This window comes from Larus michahellis, chromosome 6 (assembly GCF_964199755.1).
Source record: "Larus michahellis chromosome 6, bLarMic1.1, whole genome shotgun sequence".
Taxonomy (NCBI): Eukaryota; Metazoa; Chordata; class Aves; order Charadriiformes; family Laridae; genus Larus; species Larus michahellis.
The window spans coordinates 63,604,484-63,624,626 of NC_133901.1; the positions used below are offsets into that span (position 1 = coordinate 63,604,484).

Consider the following 20,143-nt stretch of genomic DNA (forward strand, 5'->3'; position numbering starts at 1 on the left):
TGGTTTAACTACCAAAGTGTGTCAAAATAATGGTAATGGTCTTTCAGAGTCATTCTGTGACATAGACGAGTAGTTATTAATTGCATCTATTTTAACGAGGGAATGGAATTTTCTTGATCAAGATTCAAACTTCTTGACCGGTTTCCCTGTTACTCAGGGCCCAGTCTGGGGCTGTGAGATACAGGATACACAGCAGGGGACAATAAGTCAGATCATAAATGGCCTGTTCAGAGCTGCAGAGAAAGTTGGTGCCAAGTGTAGGTTTGAACCGAGGAGAGCCCTGGTCTGCCGCGGCCCCTAGTCCTTCTGGTGCTTCTTGCCTTTCGTTCCACGAGTGAAGCAGAAAGACAGCATTTTGGTTCCCAGTGGCGGAGGGGTGTAATTATTCCCTCTGCCATTGTCAAGCCCTTCCCGTGAACCCATTTTTCTGACTGCCCATGTACTGCCGAGGCTCTTCTAGGGGCTGAGAGGGTACTTGGTGATACTGCATAAATATGAGAGAGATTTTCTTACAATGCTCTTAAAACTGTTCTCGTACAGCAGCCAGAGTGAAGGCCCTAGAGAACCTCCTGGGCCGCTTTCTAGAGACTAATTTCTGAGTATTAATACTAGAGGGACTGGGGGATTAATTTAATTAATTCACCAGAGTTATCACTATGAGGTTTATGTCTGTTGTATTTTTACCCTTCAGAAAACATCAGGACTCCAAAAAAGAAGAAGAGAAAAAGAAGCCACACATAAAGAAACCTCTTAATGCATTTATGTTGTATATGAAGGAAATGAGAGCAAAAGTTGTAGCAGAATGCACATTGAAAGAGAGCGCAGCCATCAACCAAATCCTCGGTCGAAGGGTAGGTAACAAGGGGGAAACACAAGCAGGGGCTGAAGCTCGGTAGGATTCACACCTTCTGAATCACCGTGTTTTCCTGATATTGTGATAATGGGTAGGGAAGTTACTACACCAAAGGCCTTGGTTTGTTTTTTGGTTTTCTCAGGCACTTTCTGCCAGACGGGTCATTCATGGGGAAGAGGGGGAGGTTAATTAATAGCAGTGTTATTTCAGTGTTATTTCCATGACCCCTAAATGGAAAAATCTCAGATTCTTCATTTTGTCCTAAAACAGGCAGAAAAATAAATGAGGAAGGAAAAAGCCATCGCGTACAGTACCAGTGGCAGCACCCGTGGGAGCCAGGAGAGGAGAGGGGGTGTCAGTGGGGAAGGAGGGGGGGTACCTTCTGTAAACCTGTAGCTGAGATCTGGCTCAGGACAAGCGGTTCAGCTTCTGGACCTCTCCCTTGCTCTTTGTTTTCGTTTAGTTTTCTTAATTGTCCTCTCTCATCAGGAGACAAAGGGACTGAGTGAACGTAAATTATACGGTGTGACTCAGTTGAGTTTACTGGAGTTATAATCTGGAGTTATAAATAAAATATGAATGGCAGCATGCCAGATCATCTGTATGCATCTCTTTTTTTATGAAAATCAACTCTTGATGTACTTATATATAAATAATATACTCAGCTGTTAGCACGCTTAAAAGAAAAAAAAAAACTCTTGTGCTTTTTATTTTGTCTTTTTCTCTTTTCTTCACCTCAGTGGCACGCGTTATCCAGAGAAGAACAAGCAAAATACTATGAACTCGCAAGAAAGGAACGACAGCTTCATATGCAGCTGTACCCGGGCTGGTCCGCACGGGATAACTATGTAGGTTCCTATGTAGGTGGAAATTTTTTTAGTAGTAGAGCTTGTAGAAATGTATATGTGACCTGCTGAACTACGACCACACATTGCACACAAGCACTACTTGGAAAGCGTGCCTCAGGATCCCAATCTGGTAACAACAACGGGCGCTTCCCTCTGCGATACTAAAACTATTGGGGATAATTCCCAGCCCTCCACTTGGAAGAGGCTTCCTGGCTGGGTCTAGTAGAAGGTTAGAATTGGGGCATGACAGTAGAGCTCTGTGAAGAAACTCTTGCCTTCACTTTTACCAGCGTCTGGAAATGCTGTTTGGCTTGCTGGTCATTTTAAATTTTATTTTTTAAACCAAATCAAAAATTCCCGTAGTATGGCTCCTCTCCTTTCCACCAAAAAGACGAATAATTAGTGTCTTGTGCTTATCTGTGTGAGAGTATAGTGGAAAGTGGAAGAATGACTTATCCTAGCTTCAGAGAAGGACTGGCAAAACCAAAAGCGTGACTTGTTTGAAAGTCTTACTCTCAAGTGGGGTTAAATGAATTATTCCACGCTCTACTGTTGTGTATTTTGATTGTTTTGCTTTTTCATGGCCATGTTATCTTTTTTTTTTTTCCTCCCCCCCTCATTTTTTAAAGTGTTTTAGAGTTTGTGATCAATTCATGGGGTTTTTTTAAGATTGATTCCCCCCTCTGCCTTTCAGAAAGCGTGTTTTGTATCTGAAAGTGGTAGAATTTTTCTGTCTGTTGAAAACATGAGGCCAGCATTGTAACCACTTACTAGTAGTGTATAAGTTCTTCTTCCATGAAGGGTAAGCGGTGCGTCTAGTAGTAAGTGTTTGCAAGCCTAAACCCATAAATTCTTGACAGTTTTGTGGATTGGTGGGAGCTCTAAACCCTCTTTAACAGGATTATAGTAGCATCTTGATTATTTTTTAAGAAATTTAAATAAAAATCACCTGAAACTTTCAAGGTCTTTAACTCTGGAAGAAACACTGCTCCCTACCTTCCAGGTAGACTTCCCTGCAGGTTTGGGGACCAGCAGCTGTAAGATAGATGTCAGGACAGTTATGTGTAGTGTTAACACTCTTTGTTTTTGTTGAAGCCTGTCTCTTCCATCATCGTCATCATCACTGCCTGTTTCACCATAAATATCCTACTTTGCTGTAAATCACATAAACTGTGTGCTTTGTATATGGCAACGTTTACCTCTATGAGAATCTGGTTTTTTACGCGGATGGATGGGAAGAAGCCAGTTCAGAGTCTGCAGCGAAGCCTAGAGCAGCAGCAGCTCTCTGTGCTCTTCCACCGTTTCAGCAGTGGAGAATACGTGTGCTCACTTATTTAGCAATATGTACTTAAGGACATTTTTTTAGATCCTCCTGTTCTTTCTTGATCATCCTTTCTTTCCATTGGGCTCCACCTCGCTCCTTCCTTTGGTTGCCGTGGCAGGTGTAGCTGTGAATGCTTCTCAGAGATCTCGTTAAGCCTGATGAGGCACCGCTCCTGCTTAGACACATTTTCCCTTTCTTTCCAGCATAGTCTGGCCTGAGACTGTCAGACCATAGGCTTGAAGTAGTTCCTCAGCACTGTGCGGTATCGTCTTCTTGGGTGTTCAAAAGGGAGTATAGGCTCGACTGAGGTTTCAGGAACGCTCATTCTGCGCAGTGACTGTGCCACCGACAGATGGGCATGTACAAAGCCTTCAGTGTTTAGGACCTTTTACTTTTGTCCTCACCGTGTGAGCACTGAGAAACCCTTTCTTCTTGAGCTAAAAAGGACAGGATGAGAAAGCCGGCGCTTTCCCAGCGGCTTGATGCTGTACCCCCAAGTGACCTTCAGGGGGAACCTTCCTGCCTGAGGAGAGCGTGGTACCCTTGCATCACACGATTGCATCATCCGCAGGATTTATTTATTTCTCCTCTCCTGGTCCATTCAGAGCTCTCCGAGTTACCCTCCTCCTTCAGCGTTTTGTGGGGTCTGGGGCGCGGCACACATCTAGAAGGGGAGCACGTTTGGGCTTCTTAAAATGGTTAAATCATTAGGCTCTGTACGTCAGACGAGGACCGGGCCAGCTGTAGCCCGGGTCTTCAGAAATAGGAGCAGTACATTCAAGAGACGCAGCTTTCAGCCTGCCCTCACAGAAGAGAAGTGGATTCAGGGAATCCCTCGTGGCTTGTTGGTGTCACAAGGCACATTTGCTCTTCCTGAGATCTAATATAAGATGTTAAGCAGCGCTGAGTGCTGGACTCAGAAGTATGCGAGGGTCTAGTCACCTTGCCTGCTGCTTGTCTAGAAAATTAGTACCAAAGAACTCTGCAGTCCTGTCAAAACCCACGTTGGTTTGGCTCTGCAGAGGGACCTGCCAAAACAGTGAGCAAGTATTTACATCCACATTTACTTGCAGCCTAAGAATGTGTATAGTACGATGACAGAAAATGTTACAGACCATCTGCTCAAGTCTTAGGAGGACAATCTCAGGCAAAGGCAAAACAGTGTCTTCTGCAGCGCGCTTGAAATTCAACTGCTGCCATAATTCTTTTCTGAAGTCCTTGTGTTAATTTAGCTACGTAATCAGATATCTTCTCGTAGCACAGAAACTGAACAAGCAAGCCAGGTGATCCTTCTCCCTATTTCCTTCGAAAAGGGTGTAAAAGAAGTTAGTGGAACCTCTGTCAGTTCTTTGTTAGGAGCAGTTTTCAAAGCGTGTGTTAAAAAGGAACAAGAAATGCCTGGTCCCTGGCTGACATTCCTATATATCAACCATTTTTAGCAGATTGCTCCCTAAAGGGGTTATAGTACTCTAATACCTGGCTTGAAGAGTTTGTAAAGGGCAGGTGACTCCTGACCTCTGTTCTTGTGTGAAGCAGTTATAAGGTCTCAAATTGGAATAGCCCTTTAATTCCCAAAAGTACTGCAAAAATTAAGCAAATTTGCTACAAGATGCAGTCTGTTAATTATGCAAGTGGCCTCCTTGAGATGAAATAAAAATCAGGCTTATGATCCTGAGGCAATTGTCTGGTTTTGGTTAGGTTATAAACCTGGGAAAAAAATCACCGACTTTCACAGAGTTACTGTCAGTCTAGATCAATATAGATGGAGTAGTCTGAGCCTCTTGTATCTCAATGTGATACGTGGACTTCAAGATACCACATTTTTCCTCTATTCTATTCTCAGGGAGCTTTAGGAGCAATGCTTGTCTGTCTTGCCTGCCTGTCATGTTAGACTGATGGCTGCTGTAGCAATTGACTCAGAGCAACATCTTTCCGTATCCCCCAGAATGACCTCCGAGGTGTGGGAGATGATTTCTCAGCAGCATCCAGGCCGCAGGATTATGTGCGTGCCGTTTAAAAATCTTTTAAAATTGCACGCAGCCTTTTCCATCACCAGAAGGCTCTCAAACAAGACTGTGCTTGTCACAGCCTGGACACGATGGGTGGCAATTTACAACCCTGAGCAAGCAGTGAGGAATGAGTACAGAAGCCCTGTGCCAGAAAGCCGGCTTTTGGGGCGGAAAAATACGACAACAACAACAAATCAAAATCCAACATTCATGTTGGGGCAATTTCTTACTAATACATTCCAGGGGAACGTATCATAGTGAGTGTCCCAAATGTTATAGTGGGTGTTCCAAGCTGCATCCCAATCTTAACCATTTAGCTGGGAGCCAGACCAACCTACTGAGGAAGGTGCCCATCATGTGGGAGAACATCTTGGCTTCCCCACAGATATGTCCAGCCCTTCAAAAGTACCGTGAGATTCCGTCTTCCAAGAGATGTTTGTTCCCTTTTGACCACAAAGGACTGCTGGCCTGGTGTGTTTCCACCAACTTCTCTTAGTACCACATCTTCAAAAGCAGGGATCTCTGTCCTGTTCACAGCTGATGTTGGTGGCCCGAAAGTCATTGGTTTTAGCATCTGGGGAGCTGTGAAAATGAAATTACACTGTCCCCTACACTGTCCTTATCGTGCAGCTCTGCAAACCCTGTAGCTCAGTGTTAGAAGAGTTTTCTTAGAAAATCGCTTTTCTCTTTTGAGCCATGCTTACTACTTTATAACTCTTCTCTTGGAAAACAATCATTGGGTTTCCACAGAAGTTGGGCTCCTGGTCCTGTCCTCTCCCACACTGCTGGGGGCCTTTCTCCCTCCAATCAGAAACTGTAACCAATTGTATCATCTTGTGGGACAGTATTTGAGAAAGGGATGTTTAGCAAAACATTACTGGTGATTATTTTATTATGTGATAGAGCAAAATGTGGGAAGGGTCTTAGTTATAGCTGGATTTTTTTTCTCTTCCTGGCTTTGCTTCCTAAGTTGTCAGTGCGCTTATAAACCTGCGGGTTAGGTTTTGCTCGTTACTGTGGCTTCCTTATCTGCTTTGATGGTCAGTTTTGGGTGCTGAGGAACTCCAGGAGCTCAAACCAACCTCACTCGTGGACTCTCCCACCTTGAATCTCTGCTGTTGGCCCTTCTTTCCCTCCCCACCCCACAGAAACATGACCAGAAATGATTTTTTTTTTGAAGCGGGAGCACAGAAGCGTCAGTGTTTCTGTCGTGATGATTATCTTATCTCAGAAGAAGCATCTTGCGAGTCGTTCTGCCCCCTCCCCGGCTGCTTATGGCTCTGGTGGGTGTTGGCATTGGGGGGCTGCAGCAAGGCTGTACGAAAAGGCACGGGACAGACAGGCAGAGCCATCCCCGGGGTGCAGCATCTCCTTGGGCTCCCCCCCAGCCTCCCAGCACCAGGAGTGAGCCGGCACCGTGCTTTGGTGTCCTCCCTGGGGAGCTTCCCACGCTGCCGTGGTCCCATCCCACAGTGCTGTTTTGCAAGGAGACGTGTTTGGGGATTGTTTATTTTTTTGTTTTTAATCCTTCTCATTTGTGTATGTTTCCTGCAGGGAAAGAAGAAGAAGAGGAAAAGGGATAAGCAGCCAGGCGAGACCAATGGTAAGTAAAAATAAGTCTCAGTCGCTCGCTTAGTGGAAGTGTGGCAATCCTGGTGTGACGCTCCGGGGTACGGGGGAGGTGGGTACGAGTCTCCTGGCCTCACGGGGAACCGGCCCCTATACTAGACAGCCTTTTTGGTTTTGTTTTTTTTTTTTTTTTCTTTTTTTTAAATGCACTCTAATTATTTACGCGTTATTGCCCTCCTAAAACTAGTAACCAAGCCATTGCATGTCAGAGCCTCTTGTGACGTTAGCTGGATTTGTGCATAGTGATTGCAAAGCCTTTAACTGCAGAGCCGTAGTTGTAATGCCTATGCCATCGTTTATAAAGTTGTCCGCTTATTTTGCGCATATGTGTGTGCGTGTACGTACGTATGTATGTGTTTGGTATTAATTTGGGCTGAACCTGTATGTTCTGATGCATGCCTTACAGTGGTAAATCGCACCCATGTTAAATTAAGGAGGTTTGCCATTCTATATAGGAAATTAGAAATACTGCATAGGCAATCTCATAGTCAATTTTGAAGAAGCCCTGACTTAGTTTTTTTGAAGCCTTTGTATAATTTGTTCTTTTTTTTCAGAACACAGCGAATGTTTCCTAAATCCTTGCCTTTCACTTCCTCCGATTACAGGTGCTAACGTCATTTTGAGTCATTTAAAATAGTTTATAAACTGCTTTTTAATTTTTTTTCCTGCCATTATAGATTTTAACATTAAACACTTATGACATTAAGAAAAAAATACCATCCACACGTTTTGATAGTATTTATTATCTATATATCTTTATATCTATTATATGTTTGATAGTATTTTTTAATTTTGTTTTTTGTTTTTGTAACAATTGCTATTAAAACAGTAATACAGTAAAAATAACGCAAGAGTTGTACTAACTGTGCAAATTGAATATGCAGTATTTCTTTAAAGAGACTGATTAAGAATGGAAGCAAGTCAGTAATGAACCTCCTTAATCTAATGGCATTTTTCATGGCTCCCACTAAGTCTTCTCACATTAGCATGCATACGCATTTTTTCATTATTATTTTAGTTTTGTTTTTTTTATTTGTTTATTTTTATCCTTTCTGCTCAAGCCTATTCATTACAATTCACTAGCACTAACACAGCACCTTGCCATGCTTTACGTTTTATTTTCTGGCTGATACTAACATACTCATTCCGCAATCTGCTTATTCTTATCCATTCTTTTAAATACAACTTAATTAAAACAAATAAATTGAATGTTATTCCAAAAGCTGCATTATCCCAGGAGATATAATTTCCTTTGGTTTTTTTCTTTTTTTTTTCCTCTTATTTTTATTTTATATCTGAGTTGAAGAAAAAAGCATGTTCAGGATCTAACTTCCATACTCAGCTTCTTTTCTTCCTTTCCGCCCCCCCCCCTCAAAAAAGAGAATAAAAAACCCCAGCCCAAATAAATCTTGCCTGAAACATCCTGCTAGACCAGCCACAATGACTTTCCACCTGCTCTTTTAAAAGGGAAAGAAACAGTCCTTTATAAAGGGATACTGCAGCTTTAATTGCAACAGCTAATCTCAAAGAGTTGAATAAAAATGTGATTATCACTTTTTTTAACTTTTAAATCAAAAGTCAATATTTTGCAATTAATAACGAGGACATTGATTTTTATTCCCTTTTTTATTTTTATTTTTTCCTTATTTTTATCTTTCTCTTTTTTCTCCCCTTTTCTCTCTTCCTCTCTCTCTCTCTCTCTCCCCCTCTCTCCCCTTTTCTTTTTTTTTTTCCTCTCTCCCTTTTCTGCTCGCTTTTCTTGAACTCATTCAGACCTGAGCGCTCCTAAGAAATGCCGAGCGCGCTTTGGCCTTGATCAACAGAATAACTGGTGCGGCCCCTGCAGGTGTGTATAGTTCTCCCAGACTCGCTATGGCTGATTTGCAGCTGGTTTATTTGGTACTTTCCCCTTTTTTTTCCTGCCTTGTTGCTTTGTAGCTCTGTGTTGTGATCTAGAAGACACAAGGGAGTGGGACACTGCCATGAGTTATCGTCTCTCTGAAAGGGTTTTGCTTTTTTTTTTTTTTTTTGTTTCGTTGTTGGTTGTTTTTGTGCCTTCCTCTTTGCTGCTGCTAGCCAAAAACCCACTGTAAAACAGCATCAGCCTTAAGCCCATCTGATCCGTGGCTCAACCACGCTCCTGCCCTCCAAGGAAAGTCGTTCCCAAAGCCCTCGATAACACGGCATCGAGCGCGGACGGACGCATGGCCGTGTCGGAGGCTTTTTTTTTTTTTTTTGGTTTTCTTTTGGCTCATTGTGAAAGTCCTGTTTTCTTTCCTGCCCTTGGTACGAGGGGAGATTACCAAATAAAACTGAGGTGACTGAAAGCTAAACGTAGCTGTAGCTAAGATGACACAGACCAAATGAGCTCTATCCACCATTGTGTTGTATTTTTTGTGTTTACCTTATGCTAACAGATGCAAATACTCCAAAGAAGTGTCGGGCATTGTTCGGGCTTGACCGACAGAGTTTATGGTGCAAACCATGCAGGTATAATACTACCCATTAGGCCTTTGGGGAAATAAAAGCAATCTGTCCTCTTAGTGCATTTGTGTGATTTTATTTTTTTTAATCTTCCCCCCCCCACACTCCCCACCTTTCTCTCTCCCACAGCATCAATTGCTAATAATCTTTGATCTTTGGAATTTCTTGCTAATTTAATGCCATTTTCTCTCTTTCTTTACCAATAACCTCTCCCTGGTGGTAGAACTGGGAACAAGAAAACTTGAAGTCCTTAAAGCTGGCAGTTTTTTGGCTTTTTTTATTTTATTTTTTTTTCCAGATCGTCAGCAAAATTAATGTTTAGCTGGACATCTGTATTTTGTCTTTCATTTGGGTCTAAGGCCACTGCCTCCAAAGGCTTTTTTAAAATGTTATGGGATCTGCAGCACTAGCATTTCTCTCATTATTAGAGATGTAAAAGCCAGTGTTTACAGCTTATATTGTATTCATTTTTTTTTGGTGTTAGCTGCAAAATTAAATAGCTACCTGCAGGCTTCTATGCCTCGGTGAAGTTTTATGTAAATATCAGTTTCTTAAATGATTTGATGTCTTTTTTTTTTCTGATTCTGAAAGTACATTTTTTCCAAAATTTTATCCCAACAAGTGAGCTGTAAACGCCTGAGCTCTAGACAAAACTAATTGCAACTTTAGTAGAACAGTTTCCAGCATTAAAAGGAGATGAAAGACATCAGAGAGCCCAAATTTCGACAGCCCATGTTCTACTGGAGTTTAATTCCATGTATAACTCAGTACGTACTTCTTTCTTGGTGGAGGGATACCGAGTAGTTCTTTTCTCATTCCTTTTTCCTTATATGATCGCATTTGGTTAAATTTGTTGTTTCTTTGTTCTGATACAAGCAGTCTTTGAATTTGGAATATTATGATGGTAGGTATTTCAACCCAAACCACACTCTGTGTGTAGTGATTCCTCTCCCACATTTTCCCCTCTTACTCATGCCAGTCCCATGTGCTCCATCTCATTTAGAATGTAGATCAGACGTCCATCGTATTTTGTGTATGCACGCGGTCTTGTTTGTGCTTAGTGTCGAGGAAAACATGATCGAGGGTGGTGTTGTATGTCAAAATACCAGATAAGGCACCAGAAATGTCTACAACAGATTGCATATTGTCCCATTCGAGGCATGCTAGTGCTGGGTGTTGGGGTCTTAGATATCGTTACCAGTACGTATGTTAAATAGGCTTTGAAAGCAGCAGTTTCCTAAAGCTTAAAGGAGGAAGGGTTCAGTCCAGAAGAGCTGGGTAGCCACTTCACTGGGTCAGGCGGCTCGAGTCTAGACAAAGACTCAAATGCTGTGTTTAATTAGGTTTTATTCTGCAGTTGGTTCACTCCACACTATCAGCAGATATTTGTGTAGTCTAGAGGTAGAGTATTTGAAGCATGTCAGGCTCTGGATGCCAAGTACCAGGACCAGGGGCACATCATGTTTGTGTTGCTTTATCTTTCCCTAGCTGCTTAAGTAAACAGCATACTCTTAAAACTACATTTTATCAGCAAGGGGACTTTTCGTTTTGTCTGTACAGTGCTTAGGTTACATGTGAGGCATAAACCCTCTCTTAACTTACGCCAGATTTTGGTCAGAAATCTTTACAGCCCATCAGAGACAACTTTCTGACATCACTTTTGAGCAGGGCAGTACCTTTGAGTGGTGTAGCTGATAGCTTTAGACTTACTGATACAGACTCAGATGCTTTTTTGGTGTGTGGGTTTTTTTGTTTTTTTTTTTTTCAAGTGCATGGAGGCATTTTATCACTAGGTAGAGTTTAGAGCATTTCTCTCCTGGTTCTGGTCCTAACCATTATAACACTGCATTTGCTAGCATGGTAGCACTTTGTAGCCCATCTTAGGTAGGTGCTAAAGATGTGCAGTTCGCTACTACAGTAGAAACTGAGACATCTTTGGTCACTGAATAAACCCTTGTCATCCTCTGTGGCTTTCACTCATGGCAGCTGCAGCACTGTGGGTTCCCCGATGCTGTCCTGGGGGTAGCTTCAAGGGCAGCACAAGCCAGGTCAGGTCTGTTGGTGTTTACTGGAGTGATGTAGCAGTTGATGCTTTCAGAGCGCTGCACAAGTGAATAATCCTCACTCGTGCTTCAGAGAGGAGATATGTAGTGTTTTTCTTCCCACTTTTAGGGGAGCAAAACTGATGCAAAAAGAGTTCCTTGGATATTTGTCTATTCCCCTTCACCAGACTTGCCTGGTGTTGTTCAATTCTGGTAATATTTGCCTTGCAGAGTTTGGGGTTTTACCATCTATGCTTTCTGTCCCACCTAACCCTGCCACCTACGTGACCACAGATAACGTGGTGGGAATGGCACAGGCTGGAGAAATGTCCCCTCCTTGAGCCATCGTGATTTACGTAAATGGCTTTTCAGACTAAAATTGGCCACACTATTGAAGAATTTAATATACTTCAGGTAGCAGGCCAGTGGGTTTAGTTTTAAAAAGGTTGTTAACTCTGCGTGGTCAGAAAGTCAGGTAGACCTGGTTTAAGTCTGCTTTGCCATGGGAGCTCTTCCTTTCACGCCACAGAACTTAAATAGTATTAAAAAAATAATTTTGAATTTTTGGCATACTAGATTCAAACTGCCTCCAGTGAAATAATTAGCTGCCTTGTAGGTTCAGAGCAATCCAGTTGAATGGCTTCTGGACCACCACCCATGAGGCAGGCAGAGCTTGGGTCTCTGCTTGCAAATTATTTTAATTTGGGGATGGCGGGGGGGAGCCCTGCAGTCTCCAGATTGTGAGAACCCACCTTTCCACACAAGTATTATCAGTGAGCTTTGTGAAGCATCACTGTTCTGCTTTGCCACTGGGGCTGTACAGAAGGTCCAAACATGAGCTGTGGCCCTGGTAGCTTTGCACAGCTGAAGCTGGGAAGGAGGTGGTGAGACAGAGGTGAGGGAAGGGGAGAAAGAGCAGCAGAACTGTCCTTAGCCGAGAGCCAGAGGCTTCCCACGTTGTACGTTGATGGTAGAAGAGTTAACAGGTTCTGTTTTGAGCCCACCAAATTAATTTTTTTCTGTCTTTTAACGTTGCTCTAATAAAGCATGGTTTACAGCCTTCACTTGCTGTCTTCTATCTTTCTTTTTTTCTTTCTTTTTAACATTTAAGTTGCATGGTTGTCTTTAGTTTTTAGCATGTATTGATCTGCAGGCTAACGTGGTTAAAACTCTAATAGCCCTAACCCTTTACCTTGCCATGTGGAACGTGGAGCAGAGCCTGAGAGCAGAGCCTGAGGCTCTGGAGGAAGGGCTGTCACAGCACTGGTTCCTCACTGAAGCTGGTGGAAAGACGGGGAGCTGGGGCTGCTGTTCCCATCCTGGCTCTGGGAGATGGTATCTTTTAACTCGAGGATCAAGCTGGTTACATCTCCCTTGCAGTCGAGAAACATCTAGCCCCATTGCCTAGACAGCAGACCTTGGTTTAACCCAAGTCAAACGTAGTTGCCATACATAGGGGAGAACATCGACGACCATCAGCGGAGCTGGGGCACCTGCGCGAGTGGGGACTGTCACCCAGCGACATTCACCTGCTGTGCCACGCACAGGCGCTTCCTCTGATGAAGTTGCTGAGCTAGGGCAAGGTGGCCACTGGAGGAGGAGAGCTAGAACCTGCTCCTTCACATTGGTGGCTTTGTGCACCTTAGTTGAGCGTCCAAATTTTTTGTGGCAGAGCTGCTCTGGACAGACTTTGTCATATGCTTCGGGCTGTGTGACAGCGGTTCAGCACTTCCCATGGAAAGTGTGCTTGTGAATAGGAGGGCTGGAGAGCCGTCATTATTGGGGTCAAGGTGGCCACTGAACATCGTTCTGCCAGATGCTGTGGTTGTTTGCCCTCATTATTTCTGTCCTGCTGCTAGAATTGTCTTGCATATACTTGGCAAGAGAGATGGTGTGAAACTGTCATCTGTTTTCATTGCTCCTTTACATTATTAAGTGGACAGAGGGAGGAGAAAAGATCTCTGTCGGGTCACTTACTCATTTATTGGAAGATGAGCGGCTCTTGCGAGACTCTCATACTCCCTGGTGTGAAATAAGCTCCATGTTACTCCTCACCTTTGTACCTGTCGTCGTGCTCTTCACCTACTGAAATTGGATCCCACCCTGGAGTTACGTGGATGGCCTCTCAGGGGAAAATTCCCCAAAATGCACCCGAGCGGCTTCCCAAATCTACCACTCTCCCTTAAAACAAAAAGTAAAACTGAGTCGATTTAAAGCCACAACCTGCAGGCCATACAACCAGTTATTCTTGTTATTTTGGATCATACTCTGTTTATCCTGTTCTTTTCCTGGTTTTTCTTCTGTTCGCTTTGTTTGTTTGTTTTGTTTTTATTTCCCCTCTCTCTCGTTCTCTCTATTATATATCCCTCCTGTCTGACTCTGACGTTTCTGGATTTGGTGTGGTTCTTAACAGAGGAGAAAGCAATGAGCAGTAGTTTGCAGCCGTCCTTGCCTCCCAAGGGCAGTGCATCGTAGGAGACGCCAGGTGACGCAGGTGTAGACATAGCCCCGTTGAGTTGGACAGCGTTATGGGACATCTTGAGATACCATCAACTATCCAGAGCTGTTATTTTATAAGCATTAAACCTTTTTTTTTTTTTTTTTTTCTCTCTCTCCCCCGGAGGAAAGCCGAGTTTGTAGATTAGCACAGTGGGCTTCAAAAATGTCTTACCTGATTTTCTGATTATTACAATAGCTAAGGAAAGGAGGCTGTCTGAAGAGGAGGGGGACGAAGAGACAATTGGTGAATCCTTTCCAAATCTGTTAGCCGAGGGGAGGTTCCCGAGCAGGCCCGGTGCCGAGGACACCCCGCCAGACCCCCAGGACGGCGCGTGGGGCCGGGCTGCCGCCCGCGCAGAGCCCAGAGTAGCTAATTGACGGCTCTTTGCTTTAGATAAAACTGTCTCCATCAGCGTCTCTGCCCTTTATTCACAGATAACTCTCTCCCTGTTTCTAGGAGAAAAAAAAAGTGCGTTCGCTACATACAAGGTGAAGGCAGCTGCGTCAGCCCACCCTCTTCAGATGGAAGCTTACTAGACTCTCCTCCGTCCTCCCCCGCCATGCTCGCCTCCCCCTCCAGAGACTCGAAACCACAGACTGAACAAACGCAACCCCTCTCGCTCTCATTGAAGCCCGACCCGCTGGCGCACCTGGTCATGATGCCGCCGCCATCCTCGCTCGTCCTCGCCGAGAGCGCTGCGAGCAAGCCCGGCGCCCTGCCTGCCGCCAGCTGCCCCAACGGGGCCCTGGACCACCCGCCGGCCGCCCTCCCGCCGGCCGCCGCCGCATCCCTCGCACAGCCCTCCACCTCCTCCTTGCATTCCCACAGCTCGCTGGCAGGGACACAGCCCCAGCCGCTCTCCCTCGTAACCAAGTCCTTAGAATAGCTTTAGCCTCGTTAGCCCTTTCGGTTTCCTTCGGGGATGTTGAATTCTGTTGGGATTTGGGGTTGGGTTGGGTTTGGTTTTGTTTTTTTTTTTTTTCCTTTTCTTTTAATTTTTTTTTTTTTCCCCTTCTCCTCCTTGTCGTCGTCCACCGTTCGTTGTCGTTTCTCGGTTTTGTTTTTAATTCGTGCCACGTGGCTACATTAGTTGATGTTTTATCGAGTTCATTGGTCAATATTTGACCCATTCTTATTTCAATTTCTCCTTTTTAAATATGTAGATGAGAAAAGCCTCATGATTCTGCCAAAATTTTTATCAACAGCTGTTTAAAGTCTTTGTAGCGTTTAAAAAATATATATATATACATAATTGTTATGTAGTTCCAATAGCTTAGTTTTAAAGACTGATTTTAAAAATTAAAAAAAAAAAAAAGAAGCAATTTTGAAGCAGCCCTTGCCGGAGGCATTGGTTCTTTATTATTTGTATTAAATACGAGCTTGCGAACCAATCATTTTACATCTGGTTTTTAAACCTTTAAGGGCACAACGAATGCGGTGCCGCTACTACTTCTTTTTTTTTTCTTCCTTGTGTGAAACAACCTTTATTGTGATGTTACTTGTTATTGTTTAAATGTACAGAAACAAAGGGTTAAAAAAAAATGTGTTAATATACCTTGTTCCATGGTGTTGTTCTTTTTGGGGGAGGGAACGCTACTCAACAATTAAAAGTATCACAATGCTATTGGACCAGTAGTATTTATTGCTTTAGAAATTGCTTGTTGTATCTGTATGTTGTCCCTTTTTAAATGTTTTTTTCCTCTTTTTTTCCTGAAACATTGTATAAAGTTTTTTTTTTTCCCTTAGTGTAAGCATCTTATATATAACAACTCATTTGTACAAGGTTTTTAAGTTTATATATAAATGTGTATATATATATTTTTTCCGGGATTTTTGTTTTTGATTTCCTTTTGTGATTTTTTTTTTTTTTTTTTTTTTTTTTTTTTGCTATATGAAACACAGTTGCCACCAAATGGACATTCGCAGATGCATTTCTTTCAAGGATCAATACTGTAAAAAAAAAAAAAAATAAATAAAATTGCTTTAAAAGCCATTACACATGAAAAGACTTGAAAATTTAGCAAGGGAATTTTTAGCAACGCTGTTTGAAAAATAGCAAGGTCCAAATGTCTCCCGTTCAGAACTGCAGCTGAGTCCCCTGCGACATTAGGACTGTAGGCTGTGTGCAGAAATTTTTATGTGCCAAAATTCTCAGTGACTTTTTAACTTTCTCCCGACAACTTTATTATTTTTTTTTTTTTCTTTTTTAATGCTGTAATTTTTTTGTTCATCCTGTTTTGCTGTGATGTTACATAGGTAGATATGTATGTAGTTTTAATGTCACCTATAACAGACGTGTTTGGTAGCAGATTGTCCGGAAAGCATTTAAAATGAAGAGGTATAAACCCTTAAGGGCCAAATTCTGTATATTAGATTATTCATAAAAGGAAAATCAGACTGCCACTTTTATGTACACTTACTACATACAGGTAGGTAGCAAACTTAAAACAAAAAAAAAAAAACCTAGGCATGTTGATGTTGCAAAAAACGCTGTATAAAGCTGAAAAATTGTTCATCTGTTCATTCAGTGCCATTGTAGTTGACATGAAGCGATTGTAAAACTGTCTCAGATTTTTCTCTGGTTTATTAAGATGCTAACTATAACATTTTTTGTGAATACTTTGAATGTTTCCTAACAGTTGTGATGTTACTGTTCCGTTTTATGCTCTTATTCCGATTTTCATTTTTAATGGTTTGGAAGCCATTTTTTGTAATGAATAAATGTTCATGCTGTACAGTATCTGTAGCATGCAGTTCTGGATTAATAAAAGCAACTTAGTATGTGCAGAGAATGACTTGTCAACTCATTTATGCGTTGACTGCATTTTACTCTGGCCAAAAAGATTTACAGCCCGAGTGGAAAACTTCCTTGGGAAAAAAAAAAAAAAAAAAAAAAAGAATTTCGTGAAACTCATGGCGACTTGCAGCCAGCTCCAGTTGTGAGAAATCCTCTGCTTCCTTCGGGTTCCCGTGCTGCCGCCTGCTAAACTCATTTTGCACCAACCCTCTCCCCGCTCAGCAAGCTTCTGTTGAAGTAGTTGAAAATCCCTTTTTTTTTTTTTTTTTTTCTTTTTTTTTTAAAGCAAATGGCACATGTGATTTGGCAAAAGACGAATAGGACGTGTGCTAAAGTAATGTCGTCCCTCTGTATGGAGTGATGCTGGCAGGGGGACGGGAGACCAGGGCCGAATGATGCCTTTCGTTTTAAAATGTTTTTCAAGCGGGTGATCCTGCAACACGGGGCTGATGCGCGAACTACAAAGGTGACGCAGGAGGGCTTAGGTAGCCCTAGTTAGTCGGAGTCCTTGTGCTGGCCTTAGGGTTTATCTTCTGGATAGATTTGAGACTCTTTTTGCATATATATATTTATATATATGTACACACACATATATTATTTTCTTTTAATGCAATGCGCCCTTGCAGCACAGCCTGCTCTCGGCGCTGAGCATCCAGCGTCCTCCTGATGCAGCAATGCCCGCAGATGCCGCAGGATAAGAGCGAACCTACGTGCAAGAATTGTTATTCAATGGTTGATTTGTTTGGGTTTTTTTAAACTAAGTAGGGATTTAAGCTTCGTAGTTTCCAGGAATCCCTGAGAAGTGGATGTCACCAGTCATCTTGACACTCGAGGGCAATCCAATGCAAAGGTCTTGTTCCCCGCCGTCGTGGCAGTGTATCGCTCGGGTAGCGCACGTCTCTCCGGTCGGTCTTGATGGGCTCGGCGAGACGGGTGAGTATTCCACCTCCTGTGGCCAAACGGGTGGAGGGATTTTCTGCAGAGACCTGGGAACGGGACCATTTTGGGAAGCCCAGCCCCAGTCCTGAGACCGTGCTGTCTCTCACTGGGGGGTCCGATAGACCCAAAACGGGCTGCAAATTCTGTTGACTGCAGAAGGAGTTTGCTTTGTAGAGGGGCTTGGGAGGTACTGGGTGGAGTACTAAATAATGTTTAAACAGAATATATAGTACTTTAAATTGCTACCACTTTTTTTAATGACTAGTTTACAAGCCAGAAGCTTTTTTTTCTTTCAAACTGTTAATAAAGGGTAATACATGTGAGTACTGCTTCGTATTTCCTATTAGAAGGATTAAGTAACTGTGAATTTTCTGCCAGGCTCCATTTATCTCCCTTGATCCAAGGCCTGATGCTGTCTCTGGCACGACACCACCCTGGACTTCAGGGGAACATGTTCCCTGTCACCCGTGACAGGCCTGGGGGCAGCACGGGTGGGATGGGACTCCGCGGTGGGGAGAAGGACGTTGCTGCAAAGCCCTTGTGGAAGATGCCCAAATTGAACGCGATGCTCAAATTACTCTCCTGCTACTTAAGGTTTCTAGGGAATTTTTTATTATTTTTTTTTTTTCTTTCTCCTAAACGTTTTGACTCTCGCTAGAGCATGGCCATCCATCAGCCAGACACATGTGCTGCATCTCTGCTGGGGATAACTGCTCTCTTCTAATGTAAAACATAGCGCTCCAGGGAGATCTTTGAATGCCATGATTCAAAGGAGGCACCATCAAGGTATGATTCATATATTCAGCAAAGTAGCGTGTTCTCTGCTCGCTGCTTTATTAGCAAGCCTTTGGAAAGCAGAATCCAAAAACACTGTTCCCGGACAAATTGGTTTTCCTTCCGTGTGCGTGGTGAGAGAGGCACGTGTTCGACAGATAGGTTGAACAGAGCTCGCGAGTGGTGGGTAGCTCGTGCTGGGAACTCTTGTTTGCTGCGGAAAACTGCGTATTCCTGGGAAAGCAGCTGTTTGGGTTTCCTGTAGGTTGTGCCTTGGCTGTGTCCCTTGATGGGTTTATACCTCCAGATTTGCCTCCAAATTCCCTTTGCTCGGAGGGGCCTGAGCTGGGTCAAGGTTCCTGGGAGAAAATTGCCATTATTTATATGGATTCCCTTCGTGCCCAGGAGTCAGGGCCAAGGATCCCACCGGACCAGGTGCACTGGAAACACGGTGGGATGACAGTCCTTCCCGAACGCTGTAGGTGTAAAATGGGGTTGGCAGGTGGCTACGGGGGTACGGCCCGTTCACCCCCAGATCCACAAGTGAGGGCAACCTCCAGAGCGGCGTGGTGACAAACTGCCACGCGCTGTCCTTGAGCGGGGCTGCCGCGGGACAGCATGGGGCCCTACGCACAGTGCGTCATTCACTGTAGCTATTGCTTCCATCTGTTTTTATGGGATAAGGCAAGGAAGCAAGTCGATGTATTGCGTGTTCAGGAGACATTTATTTTCCATTAGTTTTGTAAATCTCATTTTTCACTTAGTGTATGGAATTTTAAAAAGTTTAAGCAATTGCTGACTCAATAAAGCAGTGCCACATGGTTTTAAGCTTTGCTTACAAGAAAGAAAAAAAAGGAAGGGAAAGGCAGGAAAAAAGAGTAATCTTTAGAGTCCTGTTCATTTCATTAGACCATAAAAAGATGTTAAGAGAATTCACAGTAAAATAGTTGCTTGGGTCATTGCAACGATCATGAAAGCAAATAATAATAATAATAATAATAATAATAATAATAATAATAATAATAATAATAATAATAATAATAATAATAATAAAATGAAGGTGTGTGACAGTGCTGCCCAGCTATGCCTGGCACACACACAGCAATGCTTTACCAGCTAAGGCTGGGTAAAGATTTTTGGATGCTGTTTTGGGAGGGATGCTCCAGCTGAAGAGTAAATTCAGTACAGGACCAATATTCAGCTTCAGCGGCCTTTGTTAGACAGAAAGACTAAAGCTCTTGGATCCTTAAAACTATGAATATGCAAATGTGCTCGGCTATTGTAGCAATTGCTATATTATAAAGAGGGATAGACAGGTACTTTGCCATTCATTTTAAGATGTTCTTGGAAAACATCTTGAGACTTTTAAGGCAGATCAGCTACAACTGAAGGCATCCCAATGGCCCATCGTTGTCAATCATGTCACCAGCCTATTTTAAAGACTCCCTGAGGACCAAAGACCGCCAGCCCCTGGACCCAGTTCCTTCAGGGATCAATCCAAAATATTCATTTTGGACTTGCATCCATGTTCTGTGATTTGCTCTTTTTCGGAAGTTGGAAGTGCGTTTTATTCGGGGTGGAGGGATGTTAACCTGGACCTCTAAGGCAGTGGAGATCATGGAGTCATGCTGTTCCGTCCATCTGTTTGACCCTCTCCTGATAACTCTTGAATCCTCTGGCATTTTGAACCAGATTTGAGAGCGGCGGTCAAACTCTCAGAGATGATAAAGTCCCTGTGAGTTCCAGGGAAATCTCTGCCGGCACTGAGAAGGGAGGCTTTCCAGATCCGCCGCTGAAGAGCAGGCAGGGAGAGCTCAGCTGTTATCCATTCTCTCTGGCAGCGTCCAGATGGCCAATTATCACACGTCTACTTCTGGACCAGCATCTGCGCTCTCCTGCCCAGCTGGCAGGCCAAGAAGATTAGGTAGGAGACATGGAGAGCGT

General features: G+C 43.3%; 1 protein-coding gene across 14 annotated transcripts in view; it reads left to right on the forward strand.

The window, feature by feature from the left end:
* The window catches only part of TCF7L2 (transcription factor 7 like 2), a 182,880-nt gene extending 165,864 nt beyond the window's left edge, over positions 1–17,016 (forward strand). For 4 of the 14 annotated variants that reach the window (XM_074592607.1, XM_074592610.1, XM_074592608.1 and 1 more), the window contains exons 9-14: positions 692–851; positions 1,594–1,701; positions 6,589–6,637; positions 7,218–7,268; positions 8,437–8,509; positions 14,146–17,016. In XM_074592607.1, the coding sequence (XP_074448708.1) occupies positions 692–851; positions 1,594–1,701; positions 6,589–6,637; positions 7,218–7,268; positions 8,437–8,509; positions 14,146–14,575 (871 nt within the window). In that variant the 3' untranslated portion in view covers positions 14,576–17,016. Of the gene's footprint in view, positions 1–691; positions 852–1,593; positions 1,702–6,588; positions 6,638–7,217; positions 7,269–8,436; positions 8,510–9,080; positions 9,154–14,145 lie in introns of all 14 variants that reach the window. The other 10 variants (XM_074592619.1, XM_074592621.1, XM_074592622.1 and 7 more) reach the window with 5 other exon arrangements.
* The last annotated feature ends 3,127 nt before the right edge of the window (positions 17,017–20,143 follow it).